Raw genomic sequence first — 24,154 nt, 5'->3', positions numbered from 1 at the left:
AGGAGCTAGAAGAACTGTCAGAAGAAGAAGAAGAACTGGGTAGGTCTTCAAACTTGACGCGCTTCTTCAATTTCTTTGCCTTGTCAAATGTCGACCGACGACCCAAATATCCCGGGAAGTCAGTGCCTTTCTTCTGCTTTTTGCCGTGCTTTTTGGCTTTCTTTTGCGTGTCAAAAAGCTGAGCAATCCGTGCATCAACCACGTTCTCCAGTTCCTTCTCCGTATATTTCTTGGAGGCAGAAGGTTTCTTGAGAGCGGGTTTCGGGAGTGGTGTTGTGGTTCTCTGCCACTCCATCTGTACCTCTTCCAAAGAGGTCTCGTTTATATATTTTGCCATCTTCGGGTCCTTGGCAAAATTGAGGATCATCTTTGTTGCATCGCCAATCAATTGACGACGCTCCATCTCTCTTTGCTCCGCCTGAGTAGGCCGAGGCGGGCCATACTCTCTGTCTGAATCTTTGTTGTGATCCCAGCCCGCATCTCCAGATGCAGAGGGAGTCGACTGATCATTGCCTGAAGCCATAGGTGCCGCGGAAAAAAAATTCGGGGATCGAATTTCCCGTAGAAAAGAAATCGGCCGTGCTCTAATACCACTGTAACAGACTTGGACACTCCAAGTCAAGAATCAACCGCGACAGCACCAAATAACCACTTCAAAACAATTCACAGATCACAATAGATTTGCACTGGCCCGGCGGAGTTCCGTGCCTAGAGATATTGGCCCCAAAGACTGGCGCCCCTTTCGGTATTTCTTTTTGTATTAATCAATCATCAAAGTACAAGAGAGCGGTTAGGGTTTCACTCTCAGACTCTGCGTCCAGATGCTCTGAGAAGTGAGGCCCTCACCACTAATTTAAAGGTTACAAGGGATGCCCAAAAGCAGAGCCCCAAAAGCTTTAAAAATCAAAAGCATCAATTCTCTCTCTCTTAGAGAGTCTTTTCTCTTTTTTTAATTTAAAAAAAAGCAAAAGCAAAATTCGCGTCGCTCATCGTTTTCCAAAAAAAGAAAAAAAAATTAATAATCCGCCTCTGCGATTTCTGGAATTTAGGGTTTTTGGCAAAAATTAGGGTTTGCAGGAATTTTAGGGTTTCTGGCAGAATTTAGGGTTTCTGCTGTCCGCCACGTCATCACTTTGTGACATCAAGTGTCATGTTGATGATGGTGGGAGTGGGGATTGATACCTCCTTGCCTTTGCCCTTCTTTGTGATCGAAATCCACTTCTCCGCTTCCTCCACTTTCTTATGGGTTTTGGTAATCATATCTGTCCATGAAGACGTTTTTGCTTCCTGTTGTTTCTCCTCTTCCTTAATTGCTTGCATTTGCTCTTTGATTACCTTAAGTTCTTCTATCACTGAGGGTTGGATTTCTCCCTCTTCTAGTCCACCGTTGGCTCTTGCCTCGGCTAGGTCTCTCTTGAGGGCTGAAATCTGATTCGAGTTCAATTTTGGCCCAATGCTCCATTTTCTCCACAGTTCGAAGCTCGGCCTCGCTGATTTTCCACTGAAGAAAGACCGCCTTCTCCATCTTCCACTCTTCCATCTCTGTCTTGTACGCCTTCATCTCCTTTTCCATGCTTGCTAACCTCTTGCTGGTAGTCAGAAAAGTTGAGAGAGAGAGAGAGAGAGAGTTCTATCTCTGGTGATAAGCAGGCATTGAGGCAAGGTACTGCAATGATTCGAATATCACAAATTGGAAACCCTGCAGTTGCTGAGTATTTCTTGGTAAGCAGATGTGTATAATTGCTTGGGTTTGGCTGGTTTTGATCTTCACGAGATCTAAATCTTAGCTTATTTTAGCTCATAAGCTTAACAATATTTGGTTCTTTAATTTGCATTTGCTTTCCTTAGGTTGGTGCCAAGAGACAGTTCTGATTTTTATTGAAGGAGTGTTTCTGTTTTCTGATTGTCATCTGTTCCTTTGTTTGCTATTCCTAAACCTTGGGTAGTAAACTGGTTGTGATTATGTGATTGGCCATCAGGTTGATGTTGGAGCATTCATTTTTCCACGGAGTCCTGTCCTACATATAGGTGGACGTGTCAATTTCTCCCTGACTGGGAAGGGTAAGAGTCTTGTTTTCTTGACACTTGGGAACACACTCTCTAGCATGTCCCCATGCTTAGATGCTCTTTGTTATTTCATTATAGGTTTAGGTGAGCACGGTTTTTGGTCAAGTAGCAACCCAAATGTCATCCAAGTGAACAAACACACTGGTGAAGCATTGGCACTTCGTGCAGGATCATCATCTGGTACCACTAATCGTGCTTGTGTGGAGTTTTGTTAATGAAACTGTCATTAGCTACATGTGTTGCTGAGGAAGTCTATACGCTAAAGGTTTGTAGGTAGATTAGGGTTAGAGTCAACGGGGTTGGAACTTTGTGTAAGCTTCCTTCTATCAAAGCGACTATGAGGGTGTTTGATTTGATTTACTTCTATATTCATTTGGATATATTTTTGTCCTTTCTTGTTGATGCGGTTCCTCAAGAGTATAGTTGCCAAGAGTTTTGGAAATGGAGAAACGGAAACAGTCAGGAAATGGGAGAAATAGAGTTCCCGTCCCGGAAGAAACGGAAAACATGAATAGAAAATCCAAATAATGTTATTTGTAAACATTAAACTTTCATCCTCAACCATTATATACAATTGACCATCCAAAGCCATAAGAAAGATGAATATCATCTAATTTCCCCACACTTTGATGTGTCCAGATCATCGAATTATTCACAAGTCACATCAAAACTCAAAGCATATTAACACTTGCACCATCCACGTGTGTCTGGGTAATTTCAACAAAAAGAGTACATGTAATCATTAACATCCATAAGAGAGGAGGGAGAACTCAAGCAAGCCCTATGCAAATAGCTCACGTAGCAATATGTCCCAATCGTGTTTTTGTCAAAAATCCACGCACAAGCCGACTAATAAGTAACCCGTACAATTTTTGCCCTCAAAATGCAATTAAAGACTGAAAAGTTAAAAAAAGTTCTTGAAAAACAAGGAAACACATTTTTGCGAAACAGGAAACGACGGAACATTTTGGGGAGGGAAAAACAGAGTTGCAACTATGCTCAAGAGTGTGTATGTGTTTCTCTCTCTCTCTCTCTCTCTCTCTCTCTCTCTCTCTCTCTCTCTCTCTCTCTTCTCTGAGATACACACCATTTTGTATCTCTTCTCTGAGATAAACACCCACCTTTTGTATATGTACCCCTCAGGCTCTTGGGTAGCTTTTCCAACTCTAGTAGTGTTTTTGCTTAGTTAGTTTCTTTCTTTTTATCCAAACCTTGTCTCATTGGTCATTTTGGCCTATAGAAGACGCTAATATAGCATTTCATCTGTGTGTGTGTGTGTGTGAGAGAGAGAGAGAGAGAGAGAGAGAGAGAGAGAACGTTGAAGGACGGGTGCTCTCGTTCAAACAGGTTGCTCTTACCTCTGGACTTGGGTTACACTAGAGGCGCATGTGAGATACCATTAGGGAGTTGGTCGACTCTATAACTCCCATCCCGTCGCCAGTTGAAGACAATCGAATTTTTCTTCAACTGGTTCAATACTTGCAAAGAAAGTGTACAATCATTTGCAGTCTTCTTCCTGGATCCAAGAACACTATAGCAAGGTATGGAATATGAATAAGAGTGTTACTTGGTGGCGGAGTAAAGTTATGAAAGTGTGGCATGCTAAGCTACCTCTCAAGGAGCGTTTGTTTATGTGGAGATGTATTGTTGGGGTTCTCCCCACTGGCAAATTATTACGCTCTAGGAGATTGGCCTCTTCGTAATGCATTTGCTGTGGTGCAACCATTGAGAATATTCCACATCTATTGTCATCTTGTTCTCGTACGTGACAATTTGTGGATAGCATCTCTTTAGCTCTTCACTCGCGTTTCCTTGGCTCACAATTTGGTAAATTTTTCTGGATCTTTGGAGTGCTTCCGCCTTTGCTTTGGTCGTATGCATACTTTTTCAACTCGGTTAGATTCTGGGTACTATGAACAGTGTGGAGAGCACGGAATTCCCTCATTTTCAGCAGATTCAAGTAGAATATGTTTCTTTCTTCAAGATATGTCTTAGACAGTTTCTTCAAGTTGCCTATGACTTGGATGAGCTCCCTGGTAGCCATTACCAGCTCTACTTTGATTGTTTCTGAGTTACAGTTTGTAATACTTTCTATGGGTTTTTCTCGCCTTGAGGTTTCCCATTTGTAATTCATTCGAACATCACAAAAAAAAAAAAGTGTTTGTGTGGAAATTACGTGCTCTCCACATTGTCCACAGCACCCAGAACCTAACGTAGCCAAAGAAGTATGCATACGGTGGAAGTAATGGCGGAAGAACTCCAAATAGCCAGAAAAATCTACCAAAATGTATCCCAAGAAAACACTGCGAAGAGCTGTAGAGATGCAATCCACAAATTGTTGCGTACGAGAACAATACCACAATAAATGTGGAATATTCTTAATACCTGCACCACAACGAACACAACACGAGGAGGCCAATCTTCCGGAACGCAGAAATTTGCCCGTTGGGAGCACCCTAATTATGCATCTCCAGCACATTAAAGTGGAGTATGTATCCTTCTTCAAAACTTCTCCTTGTCAGCCCCTTCAGGTTGCCTTTGAGTTAGATGAGCTCCCCTTCAGTCATTATGCGCTCTACTTTGACTGTTTCTGATTTACTGCTTGTAATATTTTCTATGGGTCTCCTTCTATTAACGAAAGCAAGGCAGGTAGCCATCGCCACAGCCGAAGCAAACGGGACAGTAGGAGTTATTATCGCTCTCCTGAAACTCGCCATCGCAGTAGCAGATGCTCTCTCTCTCGGATTAAGGTTCGCACGGCAGACTGTGGGCAGGAGACTCGCGCGGCAGACAGGGGGTTGGAGACTCACGTGACAGCTTGCGGGCAGGAGAGGACTCACGCAACAGGACTAGGTCGCTCTCTCTCAGGTTCAGCAGCGCACACAGTTTCTCTCTCTCTCTCTCTCTCTCTCTCTCTCTCTCTCTCTCTCTCTCTCTCTCTCTCTCTCTCTCAAGCTCTGTGGAGGGGCAGGTTTGGCGCGAGGCTGAAGCAAGGCAGTGGCAGCGTGTAAGGTGCAGCTCCGCCGCCTCGCAATCCCCCCGCCCCCCCCCCCCCCCCCTCTCTTGCTGCTGTGGTAAGCTCGCGCTCAGGTGCAGCAAGGCAGTGGCGGGTCTATCTCAGCGCGAGCAGGACTGCAGCGACCAGTAACACTGCCGCCCAACACCACCAGCCCCACGGGGAGGGCACACGGATTGTAGCGACCAGGTATGAGCTCTTCGTCTCTCTCTCTCTCTCTCACCGTGAGCAGCACTGCAAACGTTGTGCAGGCAATACAGTAGGCTTAGCGCACAGCCCACAGCCCCGAGTGCCATCGCAGGCCTTTAGGAGGTGGTCGTGGTCAGCCCTTCCCTGCAGCTGGTCCATCGCGAGCGGTCCACACAGCATCTACGTTGCTCCAGCAGTTATAACAGTCTTCAGCCTTCCCATAATTCCTGCTTTGCAGCACAGCAATACCACAGTGTTCAACGCGGATTTCCTAGCGTTTCCTTCGCAAAGAATTGTTGCATCAGCATCTGTAGGTTGGCCCAGTGTTGCATCAGCATATTGCAATAGTGTTGTGCAACCGAAAGTAAATACCATTCCGGCAACGGAGTGGGGGGCCCTTGGAGGAGGGTCTGGGACCCCATCTGGTGTATGTCTTTTGCGAAATGGTAAGTGAGCCCAATACATCTCTTGAACAACAAAACATGGAAGCAATCTCCCTTGCAATTGACCCTGCACAGGACACGGAAGCCGTCCATGTCTCGCCTGTTTGCAAGTCGCGTGCAAAGGCAACCTTCATGCTCACGAACAAGCGGATGGCGCAGATGGAGAGGGAAATGAAGGAGTGGAAAACAGAGATGGAAGGATGGTGGAAGGAGAAGGCCAACCTCCTACAGATAGTCTTCAATGAAGGCGCACAATGGAAGAAGGAGAAAGAGAGCCTTAACGCAGAAATACAAACACTCAAAGAAGAAGTCTCAGCCCTCAAACAGGCGAACCTAAACGCCGAGATACGGACACTCAAAAAAGAAGTCTCAGCCCTTAAAAAGGAGCTTGTTGATAGAGTAAGCAGTGGACTAGAGGAAGGCGAATTTCAGCCCTCGGTAATAGATGAAATCAAGGAGATCAAGGAACAAGTAAGGATGATCACAGAGAAAGAGAAATTGAGTGTGGCAAAGAAAACTTCATGGGTGGAGATGATAACAAGGACACAGAAAAAGGCGGACGAGGCCGAAAAATGGATTGAGGTCGCCAAGAAAGGGAAAGGTCAAAAAACCCCTTGTACACCGACGCTTATCAACATGACCCTCGAAGAGGAACAAAGAAGGCGGACGCAAGCACTACATGTGAGAGTGACCGGTCTCAAGGACATAAACAATGTGGAGAAAGAGGTCACAAGCCTTACATCCATGATGGGTATGGAGAAGCCTTTGCACACAAAGGTGTGGAGGGTTGGTAAGAAAATTGATGGCACGGGAGAGTCTTCAAAGGGGAGAGCTCTCATACTACGCTTCCCCTCGTTGGAAGAGAAGAAGGAATTCTTGAAAAAGAGGCATACTCTCAAAAAGATAGGTATTTTCCTCAATGATGACCTGACTCTCTCACAGCTCGCACATATGAGAGAGGTAATGCCAGAGATTTCAGCGGCAAGGGAGAAGGGAAAGATAGCCTTTTACAAAGATGGACGGGTTGTGATTTTAGAGCGGCGCACTGCATGACGGTGCGAGACGTATGGGACCACATTGAAGATAGCTACCTGGAATTGTAATGGGTCTATGAGGTTGGACGTGGGTGCATTTGAGGACAGTTTCAAAGACAAGGAGATTGTATTCTTCTCAGAGACTCATCAGGCCCCTTGCCAGGTGATGGGATACAGATGGGAGACAGCTCACAGGACAGATGCGAGATCTGAGCATGGGAGTAGAGGTTCAGGAGGAATAGCAGTGCTATTCAGAGAGGAACTACAACCATTACTGCATATTGTACGAAGAGATGATCATGCTAGATATATGTGGGTGAGACTGAGAGCTGACACAGGTCGATTCCTATATATTGCTATATGTTACTTTCCTCCCAGTATATCAGTGTATGCTACATCCAAAGGGCAGTCGCCTTTCTCTATTCTAGATGATGACATATGGGAGTTTTCTAGGGATGGTGATATCATTCTGCTAGGGGACTTCAATGCCCGAACGGGCAACTCACAGACAGTCTTCTGCGACACTTCAAATGAGATGCTTAGAGAGCTGGATGTGAGTGAGTTGGGACTTGACAGATGCTTAGATGACAAAGAGCGGACAGAGTATGGGAGATACCTCATGGAAATGACGACTACACATGGATTAACCATACTTAACGGCTTACAACGATTTCCTGAAGCAACCGGTTTCAGGAAGGAACGTGGATCTCATTGTTGCTATATGCTGATGATATTGTGTTGATATCCGACTCAACAGAAGGTATGCAACGACATTTGGATGCACTACGCAGTTTTGCAGAGGATAGTGGACTGTGCGTAAACCTAGGTAAAACCAAGGTTATGGTGTTTAACACCACACCACAATGGGTCAGGAGATCAATACCTACTTTCAAATATGGTCAGGAGATTGTGGAGTATATGCATACACCTACCTGGGGTAGTCTTTATTGGGCCCAGATTTTCTTTGAGAAGAGCAACAGAGACTAGACTAACTAGAGTTGGTGCGGCTCTGGGAGGAATGGAGAGGGATGTGTTCGCAGGTTCAGTTCCATGAGCCCAGGACAAAGTTATGGCTCTTTGATTCTTTGGTTGCCTCTCCTATGTTATATGGTGTGCAAGTTTGGGGACCTTCTATAGGCCAGGATGGCTGGAGGCGTATGGAGAAGCCCCTGGTATCTATGATCTCTCGGTTGATTAGAGCCAAGGCTTCCGTACCGCATGATATCATTCGAGCGGAATTAGTTGTCCCCCCTATGGAGATTGAGGCGCTTACCAGATTAGTCTCCTTTGTACACAGTCTGTGGGATACTACCAGAGACAGATATGCCAGGGTGGCTCTAGAGTCCTCTAGACAATTAGCTCTTAATGGGGATACATCATGCTGGTATGCACAGATGGCATCATGGTTTCAGACACATTGTTTCACCATGGACAGGTTGCCTCCTTTTCAATACTGTCTACAGGCACCCCTGAGGTCTCTGACACGGATAGAGATTAATAGACTTATTCGTCAGGATCTGATCGAGCTGGACACAAGGAGGACATGGATAGAGCCGTTACAGGAGTTGGGCACAAAGATGGCTTTTTATAGAGAGCATCTTCTCCACCTCACGGGGGATGGGTTTGTGATTCGACCTAGCTATATGGACACGCATCTTTCTCATGGTTTGCGTTGTGCCATTGGCCAAATACGCACGTCCTCGCATCAGCTCGAGATTGAGACGGCAGATTTAGAGGGACACCAGCAGATAGCAGGATATGCCGCTTATGCCATCTAGAGCCAGAGACAGAAGTACATTACATATGTCATTGCACAATGTACCATAGATACGAGGCCGTTTTCATTGTCTATTCAGAGAAGGTTTTGGGCCTCTCTCTAGGGTCATGAGTTATGAGGATCAAAGATGTCTTGGGCTATATCTACTTGAGTTAGAGAGGCATAGAGAAACTTTAATGAGGATAGCAGAAGAGAGAGAACCCCAGAGACAGATCACAGATTTCTTTACACTAGATATTGTACACCTAGAAGAACAGACAGAGGAACAGCCAATTGTGGAGAGGTCTACCTGCACTACTGGCATTCTCATAGACCTTGCATTGGAGCTAGGGAGATCTAGACGACCCCAATGGAGAAGAGGAGCTACACAATTTCGAAGGAGGCTACAGCAAAGGATTCGAGCCATACTCTTGCGTCGTCCAGAGTGCAGATGAAGATGGATCTCTACTCCCCTCCCATATTGTCTTCACATTGTACTGCTTAGTTTAGGATCCCGCAGTATTTATATTTTGTTATCCTAGTTTAATTTATTTTGTTAATGTGACTTTGTATCAGATACACCGCATTGTAACTTTCTGGTCTCACAGGTCACTTTGGCCTTTTGAAGACGTTAATATAACATTTCATTTCATTTCTCTCTCTCTCTCTCTCTCTCTCTCTCTCTCTCTCTCTCTCTCTCTCTCTCTCTCTCTCTCTCTCTCTCTCTCTCTCTCTCTCTCTCTCTCTCTCTCTCTCTCTCTCTCTCTTACATGATTGGCCAAACCTGAGTATGAGTTGAGCAGATGGGCACAAAGAGATGATGTACGAGTTTAATGGTAGGCTGGATTGAGGAGGGGCTTCTCCACACTTGATCATATCTTCACGCTTGAAGCGATCGTTGAGGAGGGTAGAGCACATGGGAGGGGACTTTATTGTAGTTTTGTGGATTTCCACAAAGCCTTTGAAACAATCCCCAGAGTCAAAGTGATATGGAGAGTACATGATTTGGGAGTCCCACAAGAGCTTATATGGGGTATCATTGTACTCTATGAGACAGTTATGGGGAGAGTATGGACATCAAAGGGTCTTACAGAGCTTGTTGACTATGCTCTTGGGGTGAAGCAGGGATGCCCACTTTCTCCAATATAGTTTGGATTGTATATTGATGAGATTTCTCACTATATTGAGACCGCAAGGGATAGAGGGGCATAGTTGTAAGATACATGGATATCACTTTTGCTTTATGTCAATGATATTGTGCTTAGTTCAAACTCCCCAGGGGGTATGTAGGGACATCTAAATGTGCCTATTTCAGACTCTCTAGGGGGTATGCAGAGACATCTAAATGTGTTACATGCTTATGCACACGATAGCGGGCTCTCCATGAACCTTGGCAAAACCAAGGTGATCGTATCCAATACTATTGCACAATGGGTCGCAGTCAACACCTGTTTTTACATATGGACAAGGGATAAATGGAGTATGTAGACTCCAATACATTTCCCGGTGTTATGTTTAGTGGACCTACTTGGTCCATGAGAGGTGCTACAAAGGTGAGTGCAACATTAGGAGCCACGGTTGCAATTTCAGGAGCCACGCACTAAGCTGTAGCTATTTGACACTTTTGGTGACTCTTACCATGCTTTATGGAGTGCAGATATGGGGGTCTAGCTTGGATCATCATAGTAGTTCAGGGCGCACATATGATGGATGGAGGTCCATGGAGAGGCCACTTGTATCCATGATCTTGAGGTAGATAAGGTGGAAAGCCTGAATTCCACATGAGATTATCGGAGCTGAGATAAGTCCACCACATATTGTAGTGGAGGCTCTGGCTAGATCAATGTCTTTCATTCATAGCACATGGGAGCTGCCACACAACAGATATGTACGACTAGCGCTTGAGTCATCTTGAGAGTTGGCCAATGAGGGTGATACTACATGTTGGTTTGCACAGATATTATCTTGGAGTTACATGGATTTAGTATGGACAGGTTGCCCCCTTTTCAGTATTCCTTGGATGCACCATCCCTCACTCAGAGATTAGCAAGATTAGTAGACATGATCTCATTTAACTGGATACTAGGAGGGCTTGGTTGTCTCCGTCACATGAGTTGGGGACAAAGATAGCTTTTTATCGAGACCATCTTCTCCACCCGATAGATAATGGGTTTATCTCATGTCGTAGGTATATGGGCACCCACCTATCTGATGGCTTTAGATGTGTTATTGGTCATCTGCGCACCTTATCTCACAAGTTGGAGATAGAGACTGGGTGATACAAAGGTATATACCCTCAAAAGAGAGATTATGCCAGGTTTGCTAGAGAGGGCCAAAGATAGAGGAGCATTATATCTTCCAATGCACAACATACTATAATTCGGCGAGCGTTTTCATTGCTTATTCAGAGAGGACTTTGGCCACTAATCCCAGCGTCATGGATTACTATGATCGGAGGTGCCTAGGTCTTCCTGCTAGAGATCCGCAGACTCAAAGAGACTACCCCAAGGAGCAAAGGATCTACACATATAGGTTCCATACAGAGGTACATCAATACTTTTTACAGAGTGACTACTCAGGATTCCGTGCTGCAATGAAACAAGTTTCATAATTTTATAAAACTTTCGAAACCTTCAGAAACTTTTGATAGATATTATGCTCTTTTCAAGTTTTCACAAAAGTCGGTCCTAACTATATCAAAAATAACGTTTTTGTAAGGCGTTTTTTATTTGAACGACTTTGACATCTTTGTTTTTCTCTATGGACAAGACTCTTCTTTCTATATGGTGGTTCCTATATTCATCGGGGCCTCATTTCAGTGCAGGTTTTAGAAAACTCAAGCTGAACCTTGTCTTAGCATGAAATTCAAAAAGTTTCGGTGCCGGCCTTTGATAAAAAAGGGATGACGTGGTGCAACCAGGGCTGAAAATTCCTCATCAAGATATCCCCTTAGATGAAGGAGGCAGCAGCTCGACTTTTTGTGGCTCCTCAAATTTTGAATTGTACCCTCATTGGGGCATCCTTCTTAATCAAGTTGTCCAGCTTAGCCACTCACAATGCTCGAGGATGCGAGGAGTGTATGTGTGTCCCAAACAAGAACCCGCACGTGGGTAGCCCTGCGGCCTTGGCCACAATTGATGTTGAAGTGCGCGGGTTCTCCAAGACCGTCCCAATCATGGAGCCAATCCTGTAAAGTAGGGATGATACTCGTGCCTTAGTCCTGGAACAACTGAGATAGGGAGATCTGCCTCCTCCTCAAGCACATCTGTAATCGGGTCGAAGCCGTGGTGCCACTGTTTGAGGTAAGCTCAAGCCGCCCGAAGGCCTAGCGGGCTCATCGAGATCACTTTGGTTGCCATCTTTGGAGACTCAAAATCTATCTGATAATAGCCGCTCTTGAGAATGTGTACATCAATGATCTTGCCCACTTCGGTGAGGAGTCGAGCTTGGAGCAAGGTATGGATCTGCACTTATAATTGGACCCGAGTGAAAATTTTTCATCAAATTTGAGCTCTAGCAAATAAAAGTAGAGCATTTGGCTTTATCGTAATGCACAAGTATTGTTTGCATAGGCATGCACCAAGTAAGCTTGCAAAGGAAAGAAAATAAGAGCAGTAAAAGAAAAACAAACAATCCTTGTTTCTTCTTGGTTTCTTTTCGGGAATCCTATGTATTTTCCAAGTATGGGCAAAATTGGGTTAATCGTGCAAGTGGAACTACATATGTATAGAGTACTCTTATACTCTAATCTATTTCAGGGGTAGGATGCCCATCCTCCGTAGCAAGAGAAGAATGATGAATTATCTAGTTGCATATAATGGTTCTTTGTACACATTTGTTACGGAGATACGGCCAAGTAGTTGAGCATCAGAAAGCAAGAAGGCCTTATGGGCAAGGGTTTCTCAAGTGCTTAGCTAATTGGCGAGGCATAGTAGAGTGACAAGGGCCTAGGGAAAAGATAGTAGTTTAAGTGAGTGTGAGTCTATGAGGAGTAGACCATTCCTCAGTAGTACTCGCAAATAGATTTCAAACAAAAAAAAACTAATAAGACGACGGCTAGCAGATCTTCATCAAGATCATTTGCAAGCTAGTATATTAATTGAATGTGGCATTTGTGGCTCGAGTACCCATGGAAGAACTTAATGTTGGTAGTCCTTAGATCATTGGGTAACCTTTATGAAGCAACAAAGCAAAGAACATGAGTAACAAGGTTCTAGTCAAGAGTGGCTTGTGCATGGGCCATTAGGTGTTAGTTCCTCGGTAGTTACTCATGTAGAAGGCTCCTATTTTTGCCACCCACGTGAACGTTAGTCCCTTGGTTTAGTTCTTAGAATTAGGGTGCTAGAGGCAACATAGTTGGCCACCCATGAGCATTGGTCCCTCGTAATTGACTAGTCAAGGTTACATGAATATTGTTGGGTTGTTTGTAGACACCATACATGCAAGGAGTGTGTAAAGTACATGGCATGGTAATAGTAGCAGGGCAAATTTCTCTTAATATATCTTTAGATATCCAAAGCCTACTTTTAATTCAAGTTGACTCATGATATATCGGCAATAGTTTATACCATTCTAGTAAGTAGCAAGCATATCATATGGTTGAAAGTTGTGGTTTCTTTTGAAAAGTTCCACAAATTCCTAGGCTCAAGATAGAGTCTAGTGCAAGATATTCCGAACAACTTTCTTAGTAAAAGTGTGTATGAGCAATGTCATATTGGCTCATTCATTACACTCTCCTGTGGGACAAGAGGTCACGAGTAAAGATACATGTGCATAGAAAAGTAAATAGTGAAATTGTGTTAATTTTGTTTAATAGAGTTCTCCTATGAAGGTTAGCCAAGGAAGTGCACGGGCAACGATAACCAAGGACAAGGCAAGTTCTAGAGTAAAACTTTGGGAGAATCTATTAAGTGGTGGTCCCGGCATGTTGATATATATTTTATGAAGGTGCTAGAGCAACTTCATTTTGACTCTTTATCTAAACCACAGTAGACGAGTTGTCTAAAGGAAAGTAAATGAATATGAGTTCAATACAGTAAAATAGGTTACTATGATTCTCATGATGACACCATATCTTTTTTTTGGTCGCGTAGACCAAATTATTGAAAAAGGAGTTCACTTCATTGCATGGATTTCTTTGTAGTTTCGTATAGGACACATTTGTCGAGTATCTATGTAGCTGAATAGGAATTTCCATTGGATTATTATTTTTCTAGTTTTGGTCAAGCAGATCAAGATCTTTGATAGCGGAGATTATTTCTAGTGGGGATTTCTTTACAGTGTGGTATGGGACACATTTGTCGAGTATCTTTATATGTGAACAGGAGTGAGCTTCAGCTATCATTGAGGACAATGCATCTCTTTAGGGGTGGAGAAAATAGTAATAGACTTTTCACTCCATAGAGAGTCATAGACCAACAAGTACTCCAGATATCGGGACCATTACAATCATTCAAAAAACTATATATATATATATATATACAAGAATTTATGATCTCTGATAGGGTTGTTAGATTGATTACTAGTTTGTTAGTGTCCTCGATGTAGCTATATAGTTTGTTGACATGGCAAGGGGCAATATGAGGTCCAAGTTTGGACAAGATATCAATTTAGAAATGGTAAGTTCAAAGTTGATCATAACTAATTCCAACCAAACTTGTCTAGTTTGACATGAGTTTTGCATACTAGACAATTGTTCTTTTTTAACTACACCCTTCCAAGTGATCATTTAGGTTAAGGGGTGAATGATCATTAAGGAGGCTAGATGGCTAAGGCATGTCAAGCGTGACTGCAGCACAAGGACAAAGGTGCCAAGATTAGCCACGAATTGTGCCAAGTAGCTAGGAATCCAGCCTTATGGGAGTGAAAATAGCAAGCATGGGGCACAGGGCTAATGGGAATGTTGAGTGACGATGAGAGCCTCAAGGGCCGATTCACATTGATTGTCCTACTCCAGATATCGGGACCATTACAATCATTCAAAAAACTATATATATATATATACAAGAATTTATGATCTCTGATAGGGTTGTTAGATTGATTACTAGTTTGTTAGTGTCCTCGATGTAGCTATATAGTTTGTTGACATGGCAAGGGGCAATATGAGGTCCAAGTTTGGACAAGATATCAATTTAGAAATGGTAAGTTCAAAGTTGATCATAACTAATTCCAACCAAACTTGTCTAGTTTGACATGAGTTTTGCATACTAGACAATTGTTCTTTTTTAACTACACCCTTCCAAGTGATCATTGAGAACAATAATTTAGGTTAAGGGGTGAATGATCATTAAGGAGGCTAGATGGCTAAGGCATGTCAAGCGTGACTGCAGCACAAGGACAAAGGTGCCAAGATTAGCCACGAATTGTGCCAAGTAGCTAGGAATCCAGCCTTATGGGAGTAAAAATAGCAAGCATGGGGCACAGGGCTAATGGGAATGTTGAGTGACGATGAGAGCCTCAAGGGCCGATTCACATTGATTGTCCTACAAGAGCAAGAATTTTTTTTACATAAGCAAAAGTTGGTTGGAGAGTTACACACTATGCTCATCTTTCTCTCTAAACAAGGGAAGTTCACGAGTTTACAATCTCATTCAGTTGGATACTTGGACGACTTGGTTATCTTTGTCACATGAGTTGGGGACGAAGATGGCATTTTATGGAGACCATCTTCTCCCACAACAAAGATAAATCTCATCCCGCTCTTGGTCTCGTAGTGCATTTTGTTCTTTTCAAGACGTAAAAATAACATTTCCTTTCATTTCACACGTGTGTGTGTGTGTGTGTGTGTGTGTGTGAGAGAGAGAGAGAGAGAGAGAGAGAGAGAGAGAGAGAGAGAGAGATGCTACACGCTCTTCTGTTTGCGGTTTCTTCATTCGCGGTTTCCACATATTGCTCGCTTAGTAAAGCATGACCTTGATATGCAACCTTCATACGATTGGTAAATCTAATGTGCTTTTGTAGTTTCTTGATCCTAGGAGGGGCCACTTGGCATGATCTAGGCCATTGCCCTTGACCCAAAATTGCACGGTCAAGAGCCTCATGCTTGCTTTTAATAATGACCTCACACTCTTTTAATACTATCACAAGAAAGCAGCTCATGCATGCTTTTTGTAATGCTAGTCGTAAATTGCTTCCGTATTGTATCGTGTTGCAGTCAATTCACTGTTGTGGGCCTTCTGCCAAGCTGAAGAACTTGCTACATGCGTTAAAGCCTAGCTCCATAGTCCACAAGCAGCGTCATACTCTGAGGCTGGGTTGGCATCACCTTTAGGCTTAGCCCGCAATCACCCTTTTGTCACCCACATTCATACATACCGCTTTCACCCATTCAGCATTTTCAGCCGTGTTATCGCACGCGCACATGCTCACTCACTCACACGCACACACAATTATACTTGTCCATTGTAGGGCTTTTTAGGGAGGGCCGAGGTTGGATTGGGAAAGTTCAGGGAAGGAGGATGATAGATCTTTTGCAATTTTATCCCTCACTACTCTCTTGAGTATTATGATATCGTTATTTGTCATCTCAAAGGATCTAGAGCACAAGATTCGTCACTCGTGACCGTGTTGAGTCCTCTTGTAGAGACATTTTCGGACGAAGGCTTGGTGGAGGACATTATCCTCTTGGGGAGAGTTACTTTCATTGCTATCTTCTAACCACAAGAGTTTGCCTGGAGGGTCGTCAGTCTCCCTTCTGGGGACAACTTGAGTAAGAGACAGCATATGAGGGTCGTTAGTCTCCCTTCTCTTACTCTTGGGGACAACTTGATTTTCTTGCATCTGTGGTATCAGGATTTAACTTTATATGCTTTTGAGGACAGATGGCAGGTTTTGAGCTTTCTTGGAAAAATTGCTTTTCTAGAGCTTCCACAACAAAGACAGGCTGGTTGCAAAAGGAGACGGCGCTTATGCCCACAGCCGACCCAAGGGAGTTCTACACAACAACGGAATCCTTCACGATAGCATAATAGAGAACAAAGGGGTCATATCAGTAGCAAGAGAGTGCTTAGCAGTAGAAGAGTGTTGATCAGCAGACACAACGATAGAGATAGACATGTTGACAGGGGCCGGTACAGCCCATCCTTGTTGACAAATAGGTTGTGAGACAAAGCAACCCCTAGGCAGACCTCTTGGAGGCACTATTGGGAGTGAGTAGGAGAGTGAGTCTCCTCATTGTGATGAGGACTTTGATTATTCTTATCCTATTGTTTAAAGCCAACTGTCTTTTGAACATGGTGTTCTTTTGTGTCTAAGTAATATATTTAAAATAGCAACACACACACAAATCCCGCACACAAGCACACATCACAAATAAACCATGCAAACAAGCCATACACACAGAAAAACAAGCAGGAAAACGAAAAGAGAAAGACAACACCGAGAGGATGACAAGGGAAAGGGATAGCCTCCATCTATACAAATAACAATAAGCTCTACTGCAGCTAAGGGGCCTTTGTTCCTTAGCCTTATCCAAAAAACATGCTTTGAGGAAGGCCAAAAGCTATCTTAATGGCAGCCTTTCTCCTACCTCTTCACGTACCAAACAACATGCCTCTAATGTGGCCACTAAATGTGAATGGAGCTGAGTGTCTCTAGTGAAAATCCGATCCCAATGGACATCCCATGAAGAAGAGGATACACACCTTCAAGTTGAAGGCGAAAGCAGCTTCAAATAGTGAATCTGCAATTGGCAGCTTTTTGGGAGAGGTTGTCGGATTCCCGACAGTCGAGGTGGGTCACTTTGTTCCAGTGGGTGGTTGCACACCGAGCTACAGCAGTTGGGAGCTGGCTTGTACATAGTGGTCTCTTGGCCGCATATGCAGCTTGTGACCATCTTGTGGAGAGTCAGGTGCACTGTCTTTGGGACTGTCCGTTGGCACAACAGGTTTGGCTTCGTGTTCTTTGGCTGATGCCACCTCTCTCCACAGCTCTGCAGTACACTCGGGGGGCAACTGATTGGCCCACTCTCACTGGCCCGGCATTCCAGTTTGAGCTATCCTCCACCATGATAGTGATGCAGGGGGGTCGACCTACACTCCAGCCTGCTACAGACCTTACTCCACAGGAGTGGTGCAGTGAGAGAGAGGACTGTTGGGAGCTCACCTGCGGCTTGACACTCTGGTTCATCTGGCGGGCCTGCTGCTTTCGCATCTTTGAGGCTCACCCTGTACCACCAGCAGAGACTGTTCGGGATCTTTGGCTAGAGCTGATCTATACTCTCAGAGGACAGTTTGAGAGACTCCAGGGCAGCTCCGACCGCATGCGGGAGCGCAGAGAGGCCTTTCTTCGACTCTGGCGTCCTGGGCCTTTTATCACCATGGTCCAGGGTGTGCTCAGATGGCACTATTGTCCACCTGTGTGGCTTTTCCCTCCTCCCATCTCCTGATTTAGCCTCATTGTACATATGCTCCTCATCATGATTGTTGTAGCCCTATGCGTAGTTTCATTAACTAATAGAAGGATCTTTTTCTCGGAAAAAAAAAACGGAAGCTTATTTGGCTGCAAGGAAAAAAAAAGGGGATAATGAGTTGCGGACTGAAATCTACGAATGGGGTTCAAGGCTATGTGCCACTCAACACCCAGGCTCAAACAAGGTGAGGGCTGAAATGGTGAGGAACGGCAAGACTGCAAAAGTGAGCACGGATACCAATGCAACAACATCAAAAAGTGTAGCGAGCAAGTGTGAGAAGACAGCGGACGAGCGAAAGCAAGTTAGACGGCTTATGGACAAAGTAGGGCTGCAAGAACGAGCAGGGCAAGGGGAAGAGAAGGTGGACGCAAACGGAGGAGCGCAAAGTGGCCCACTTCTCAAAGAAACAATTGCAAACCTCCATGGATTACATAAGGCAAGCGAGATCTCAACTATCGGCACATCTATTCATGATGCAAAACCTGCTTTGTAGCTAAATAAGGTCTTGATCTTCAAGGTTGAATTGCAACTAAACATCTTCAAGCAAGGATAGGACTCTCACCTGCATCCATATAATCAAAACAACATATTTTGTTAGCTTTGGATGCGGTTTACTGGTGTCAAGTCCACTATCTCATTGGTGCGATGAGTATGTAAGTAAACCTTGATGTCAAGCTAGTGGCTATTTGTAAAAACAACTTTAGTGTGAGTGTCGCTTAGTTTCTCCAAAACCTGTATTAGAACAAACAAGGGTTTTGTTATCATTGTGCTCTAATTGAAGGTTTAAGGCCTTGCGTGTCAGTATCAGACAATGTTTCTATGAGCATTGTATTGCAGTAGGAGTTTTCAGGCTTTGTAAGCCAATATTAGAGCATGTTTCCATGAACATTGTACTCCAATAGGCTGTTCGTATAAATGTAGTCTTTCGCGGAAAAAAGACATCAAGTTTAGCCAATATTTTAAAAAATAAAAGTGAAATTGGTAGTTCCTATATCTTGAAACAAGTCAAGAGACTACGACAACAGTGAATAGGAACCCATCTAGGTTCTTTGTCCAATCTGCCTAACACGTATCAACCTTTGTAAGAATTATTGATAGTGGGTTTGTTTAAAGACCAAAGACAAAGTACTCCAGAGTTGTCCCGGCCCACTCAGTTGCGCGGGAGGACCTTGTGTTTAGCTCATGTGTGTGTTTCTATTTCAATTAGATTACTTAAACACAAAAGAACACCATGTTCAAAAGATAGTTGGCTGTAGACAATAAGACAGTATTTGCAAAAAAACTTTTCTGTATTAGAATCATTCCAATTATCCTATACATTAAGACACAAAGTGAGTGTATATCTGAACAAGATCTTCATCTTCAGTTTCGGACTATAGCACACCAAACATCTTTAAGCAAGGATTTTGTTAGCCTTGGATATGTGTTACAGGTGCCAAAGAGCCTATCAGATGTTATCCATGTCAAAAACTAAAAAATAATTAGATTTACTATTGTCCTAAAAGGTTCCAAATGTTTAATGAGTACTATTGTGTGTTTGTGTGCGCAATAATACGTGTTATAGGTGCCAAAGAGCCTATCAAATGTTATCTATGTCAAAAACTTAAAAATAGTTAAATTTACTATAGTGCTAAAAAGTTTCAAATGTTTCATGAGTACTATTGTGCGTCTGTGTGCACGCGCCATAGACCACACCTTATGTTGTTTGATCATGCCCCTGTTTTGATGACCTTGCACTTTGAGCGATTGCAATGTGACGTGCCTCTCTCTAGGAAACGTCCATTACACATCAATAATGCCTATCTTTGACATGAGGCTTTTCGCGAGATGATTCGTGATGTTATTCCCTTTTTGGTCGCCCAAATGCGTCTTGATCGTGATATTGCTCGGTATCGTTTCATCATGTGCGTGCAATGTGTTATTCAAGATTATGGCAAGCAATACATGCTTCAGTTGCATGGGGATGTTGAGGATGCCAAATATGTTTTATCAAGAGCTCCAAAATTTGGTTGATTAAGCCAAGTTGATCTCTCCTGCTGAGAGTCTTTCCGACATAGTGGTAATGCACCTCAATGTGCTTTGTGCGAGCATGAAAAACTGGGTTCCTCGCAACTGCCAATGCACTCTGATTGTCAGTCACAAATGATGTTGGTAGTGTCCTGTTTAACACCCAAATCAGCCACCATAAGGCTTCTGAGCCAATCACACTCAACCATAGCTGTGAAGGCTACCCTATACTCAACCTCTGGAAGTGTACATAGTAGGTTGCTTCTTGCTCAACCATGATATGCATGAACTATTAAGCATGAAACACAAACCACTTGTGGACACTTGCATGTCAAAGCAACTAGCCCACTGTGAGTCCAAAAAAGCATGTAAATCTGGCGGCAATGAACTTGCAGACCCCCCTCTGGGAGATTGTGTTTGGCAAGATGGTTGCTCATATTCCTGGTTGCTCGGTTACCTCTAGTTTACTTCTTGCTTGGAGAGCCGTTACAGCTCATCTTCATGGCATGGCAGATAGAAACCAGATGGGAATTCGCTACGCTTGGAAAGCATTCACTGGAGTAGGGCATTCTCTCTTACTCTTGTTGACTGGTCGCCATGCCAGGCATACTTCATTACTTGTCGAGGCATACGCACGGTGGATGATGTGGTTGACACATTTGGGAATATGCTTTGTTTTTCTCAGGCAACTGCACGTTTGGTTTGGGCATCTGTACAGCTTATAGATACAGCTGTAAAAAAAGAAAGGTTGACACAGATTTTGCCGGTGTCTGTACAGCTGTCACATTATCGGTCTTGCGAGAGTGCTCTCCCTCTGCTCTGTGTCATATGCCCTGGTTTCTTCCTCCGCATGCAGGGAGCCATGCATTGTCACTAGGTTGTCATACAATATCCTTGAGATCCAAAGCAATCCATTTGGGCATCTGAGACCGCACATTGCAAATTGAGACCTGAGAGAGTATAATGTAAGGGTATACAGGAGTTAAAAAGTGGGTTGTTATCAACTGGACAGGGCATGCCCTACATCTCTTTTATGAGACTTCCGAGGGTATGCACTATATAGGATGTTGGTAATGGACACAAGCCTTAAAAAAATTTGAGTACTTAGGCTGTATTGTTGAGCATCTCAGCAGTGTATCTAGTGCAAGACACATCGATTTTCAAATTTTCAGACAAGCGAGATCAGTACTTCCTGAGTAATTTTGCAGACAGTTGGAGGAATATCCTAGATTCTTTCAGAGCAGAGTGGGACGAGCTGATATATCAGGGAGGCAGAGGGGGGAGAGCTTCATTAGGAACTGATTTACACGGCTGATCTTTAGGAAGATAAGAAATGGGCAACCTAAACAGAAGTATGGGTTACCACAGTTGCTCCTGTTCGTGTAGCTCTGAATTGATGCTTGTATGCTCTTTCATTTTACCTCTATTTCGTACGAGACGTTTTTTGTTCTAAACAAAAACTGGTCAACGTGGTTTGGAGAGTTGACGGAAAGGCAGATGTCTCTTGCATAATGAGCAACTTACTCATATCTCAAGATACACTGCAACCTCCTCCAAGAGGCCAACAAGGAACCCTCTGAAGCCACAATCTGCCACTTCAACTGTCTTGTCTAGCTTCCAACCAAAGTCTGGTCTAGATTATTGGGGCCTGTTTTCAAACTTAACTATCAGAAAGGCCTGTAAACTTGGCTGGCCCCCAACAGAGGTCCTGCCAAATCTCTAATTTGTTTTATTGTCCCAGAGTCCTGAAATCAGGCTAGAACTTAGAGATGGTAGTGCTAATTGAAGTCCTTGGAAACACCATAGCAATCTTAAATAGAATAGAACATCAAATTACATATAACTAATTAGTTCCTTGCCTGTTGAACTCAGTTGCTGATGTTTCCGAGTTGCTAATGTTTTTTGTAGTATATTCTGAAACATGATCAAGAACAAATCTGTATAGGCAAGCCAGCAACTGGTGTCTTTTGTACCACTTACATGCTCTGAAATGCTCTTTCATGCAGTGGGCTTCAACAGTTCTCACCTGACAGCCTACACACCAGCAAAAGTCATTGAAATATCTGCCATCTCTGTGAAGGCTCCCAAAGATCTGCTGACAAATGTCGGGGTTCCAGAAAAGGGATATTTATTTCCTGTTAAGTTTAGGTGGGTGGTATAAATTAGGGCCCTGCCTTGACTTCTCTAACTGAGAAGGGTTCCAGACTTCTATTAACAAACCTTTTGAATGTATTTGTAAAAGCTAATAAATTCATGTTGCAATCTGTTTCTGTAGTGATCCTCGAGGTCAGGATGTGGGACTTGTTGCTACAGGACAAAGGGTTTCTTACAGCTGTCGGGTTGATCCACCATACCTTGGGTCAGGGCCTTGATTTTGTTGATACACAACTTTATTGAATGTCAACTGTCGTTCAGGCTCATTCAACGTTTTCTTGGCTCTGACAGACTTTGTTCACCATGGCGCGATCCAGAGGACGAGAAAACTTATTGTGCTTTCTTCCCTCATTCTCCTGAGAGGCTCTTCTTGACTTTGCAAGGGCTTGGTGAGGAAGCTGGGTCACGTCTGATGGTTGGAGACTCTAAAGGCTGTGCCACAATAAAAATTATTGTAGAAGTAATTGGATTGCCAGAGGTTGGGTCTGCACTGGCCACTTTTTCTGGAGGTTTCCAGATACAAGACAAGTCATCAAAGGTATGATCTCATGTGCTCGTTGGTTTAGCAATTCTATTTGCTACAACACTTTGATCGCTTTTTCCTACTTTTTGTTGTGCAGATTCGATTTAATCCAACAACCAACAAGACAAAACTGACTGTGGTTGGAAGTGCAGGTTGGTCTTATCTTTATTACACAGCATCTCTAAAATATGTTATGCTTTTGGTCAAGCTGATAAAAAGATGTGCCTGATGTAGGCGGAGTGCAAGTATCTTGGACCAACACAGATGCCTTACAAGTGAAGAGAATTAGTAGTGAGCGGGAAGCTTATGGTTTTGGTGGTCATGCTGTCTACAAGGTAAGTTGAGCATGGTTAACATGGTGTGCTGGCACATAGCACTTGCTGTGCTTGATTACTGTTTGTCCGGGTGTTGTTTCCAACAATTTGCTGAGGGTCGTCTTACCTGTGCTCAGATTTGGATCGTGGATAGAGAACAGCCTTTTTCAAGCACTATTGTATTCCATCTTCCCACTAATGGTGTGTTCAGATCTCAGTTTCAACTCCTTTAGAAGCTTCCTGTTGTTTGTATCGCATCTCTAAGGTAGTGAAGTCATCATTGGTACTTACCAGGTCAAACAGAGGAAGTACAGGTGGCATATAATGTGAAAGAGCAGGACAATGGAGCATTGCTACAGAAAATGGTCACTGCAGCCATTGTGATAGCTGTCTTGGGCTTGCTTCCATTTTTGGCATGTGCTCGCCTCTTGGATCTGCCGCGTCGCCGACATCAAGAGCACCCAACAACTGATGATGACACCAATGGGCTGTCACCACCAGGACGAGCTTCGAATGGGAGCCCCATGAGCCCAGTAAGGAATCTGTATTCAAGCAATTTTGAGAGCCCACAGTCTGTATCATTAAGTAGAAGTCCTCCCCAACCATACACAGATTACATAAGCAAGACCATAGACAATACCCCTTATTTTAGGCGTGAGGGAGTTCGGCGGTTTGATCCGTCTCGGACATACTGAGGAAGTTCATGAGCTGGAACTTGCACGGTGTTGTATCTTCTTCACTGGATTGGTGTAAAAAATAATACATAGATGATTTTTTCTTGGCTGTACGGCTAGTTGCTTCATAGTTTCTCATTTTCTCAAGGATATTTTATGGGCATGATTTCTTTTAGGTAAAGATCTTGTTTGGCCTGGTTGACTAGTGACTTGTCAACCTCATCCAACCGTCCAAGCAGGACAACTCCACAGGCAAGACAAATCTCCATGCAAGTTGATTGTTTATGTTGGTGTTTTAATATAGCAGGTCTAGGCTAATGCTCATCTATGACTCCTTCAGAGTCCTCTAAATCATTATCCTATCAGGCGCCAACTCTCCTTAGCCCTCCACCTCCGCAAGCCTTTGCATCTTTGTCCCAATTTTATAACTTGGGTCTCCCCCTTCACATTCATCACTCTCATTCGGTCACCACATCTTTTCTCCAAAGTAACTAGAGCTCGAAAGAATGGATGAGGACCAACAGTTCGGCAAGAGTCAATATCAAGTTTCCAACGTTCGATGGACTCT

The 24,154-nt window shown here is 43.7% G+C and overlaps 1 protein-coding gene across 3 annotated transcripts in view; it reads left to right on the top strand.

Moving 5' to 3' along the window:
• Positions 1–23,695, top strand: part of EMB3012 (embryo defective 3012) — a 244,472-nt gene extending 220,777 nt beyond the window's left edge. The window contains exons 28-37 of one of the 3 annotated variants that reach the window (XM_086507190.1): positions 1,651–1,722; positions 1,980–2,061; positions 2,146–2,247; positions 21,928–22,069; positions 22,197–22,280; positions 22,367–22,613; positions 22,696–22,750; positions 22,833–22,933; positions 23,050–23,113; positions 23,207–23,695. In XM_086507190.1, coding sequence (XP_086363316.1) covers positions 1,651–1,722; positions 1,980–2,061; positions 2,146–2,247; positions 21,928–22,069; positions 22,197–22,280; positions 22,367–22,613; positions 22,696–22,750; positions 22,833–22,933; positions 23,050–23,113; positions 23,207–23,607 — 1,350 coding nt within the window. In that variant the 3' untranslated portion in view covers positions 23,608–23,695. Of the gene's footprint in view, positions 1–1,650; positions 1,723–1,979; positions 2,062–2,145; positions 2,248–3,414; positions 3,609–21,927; positions 22,070–22,196; positions 22,281–22,366; positions 22,614–22,695; positions 22,751–22,832; positions 22,934–23,049; positions 23,114–23,206 lie in introns of those variants that run through there. The other 2 variants (XM_086507191.1, XR_015187309.1) reach the window with 2 other exon arrangements.
• Positions 23,696–24,154: the final 459 nt, after the last annotated feature.

Source organism: Adiantum capillus-veneris, chromosome 30, assembly GCF_014529385.1.
Source record: "Adiantum capillus-veneris isolate H3 chromosome 30, ASM1452938v2, whole genome shotgun sequence".
In the NCBI taxonomy this organism is placed as follows: Eukaryota; Viridiplantae; Streptophyta; class Polypodiopsida; order Polypodiales; family Pteridaceae; genus Adiantum; species Adiantum capillus-veneris.
This window is presented reverse-complemented; position numbering and strand designations above follow the sequence as displayed.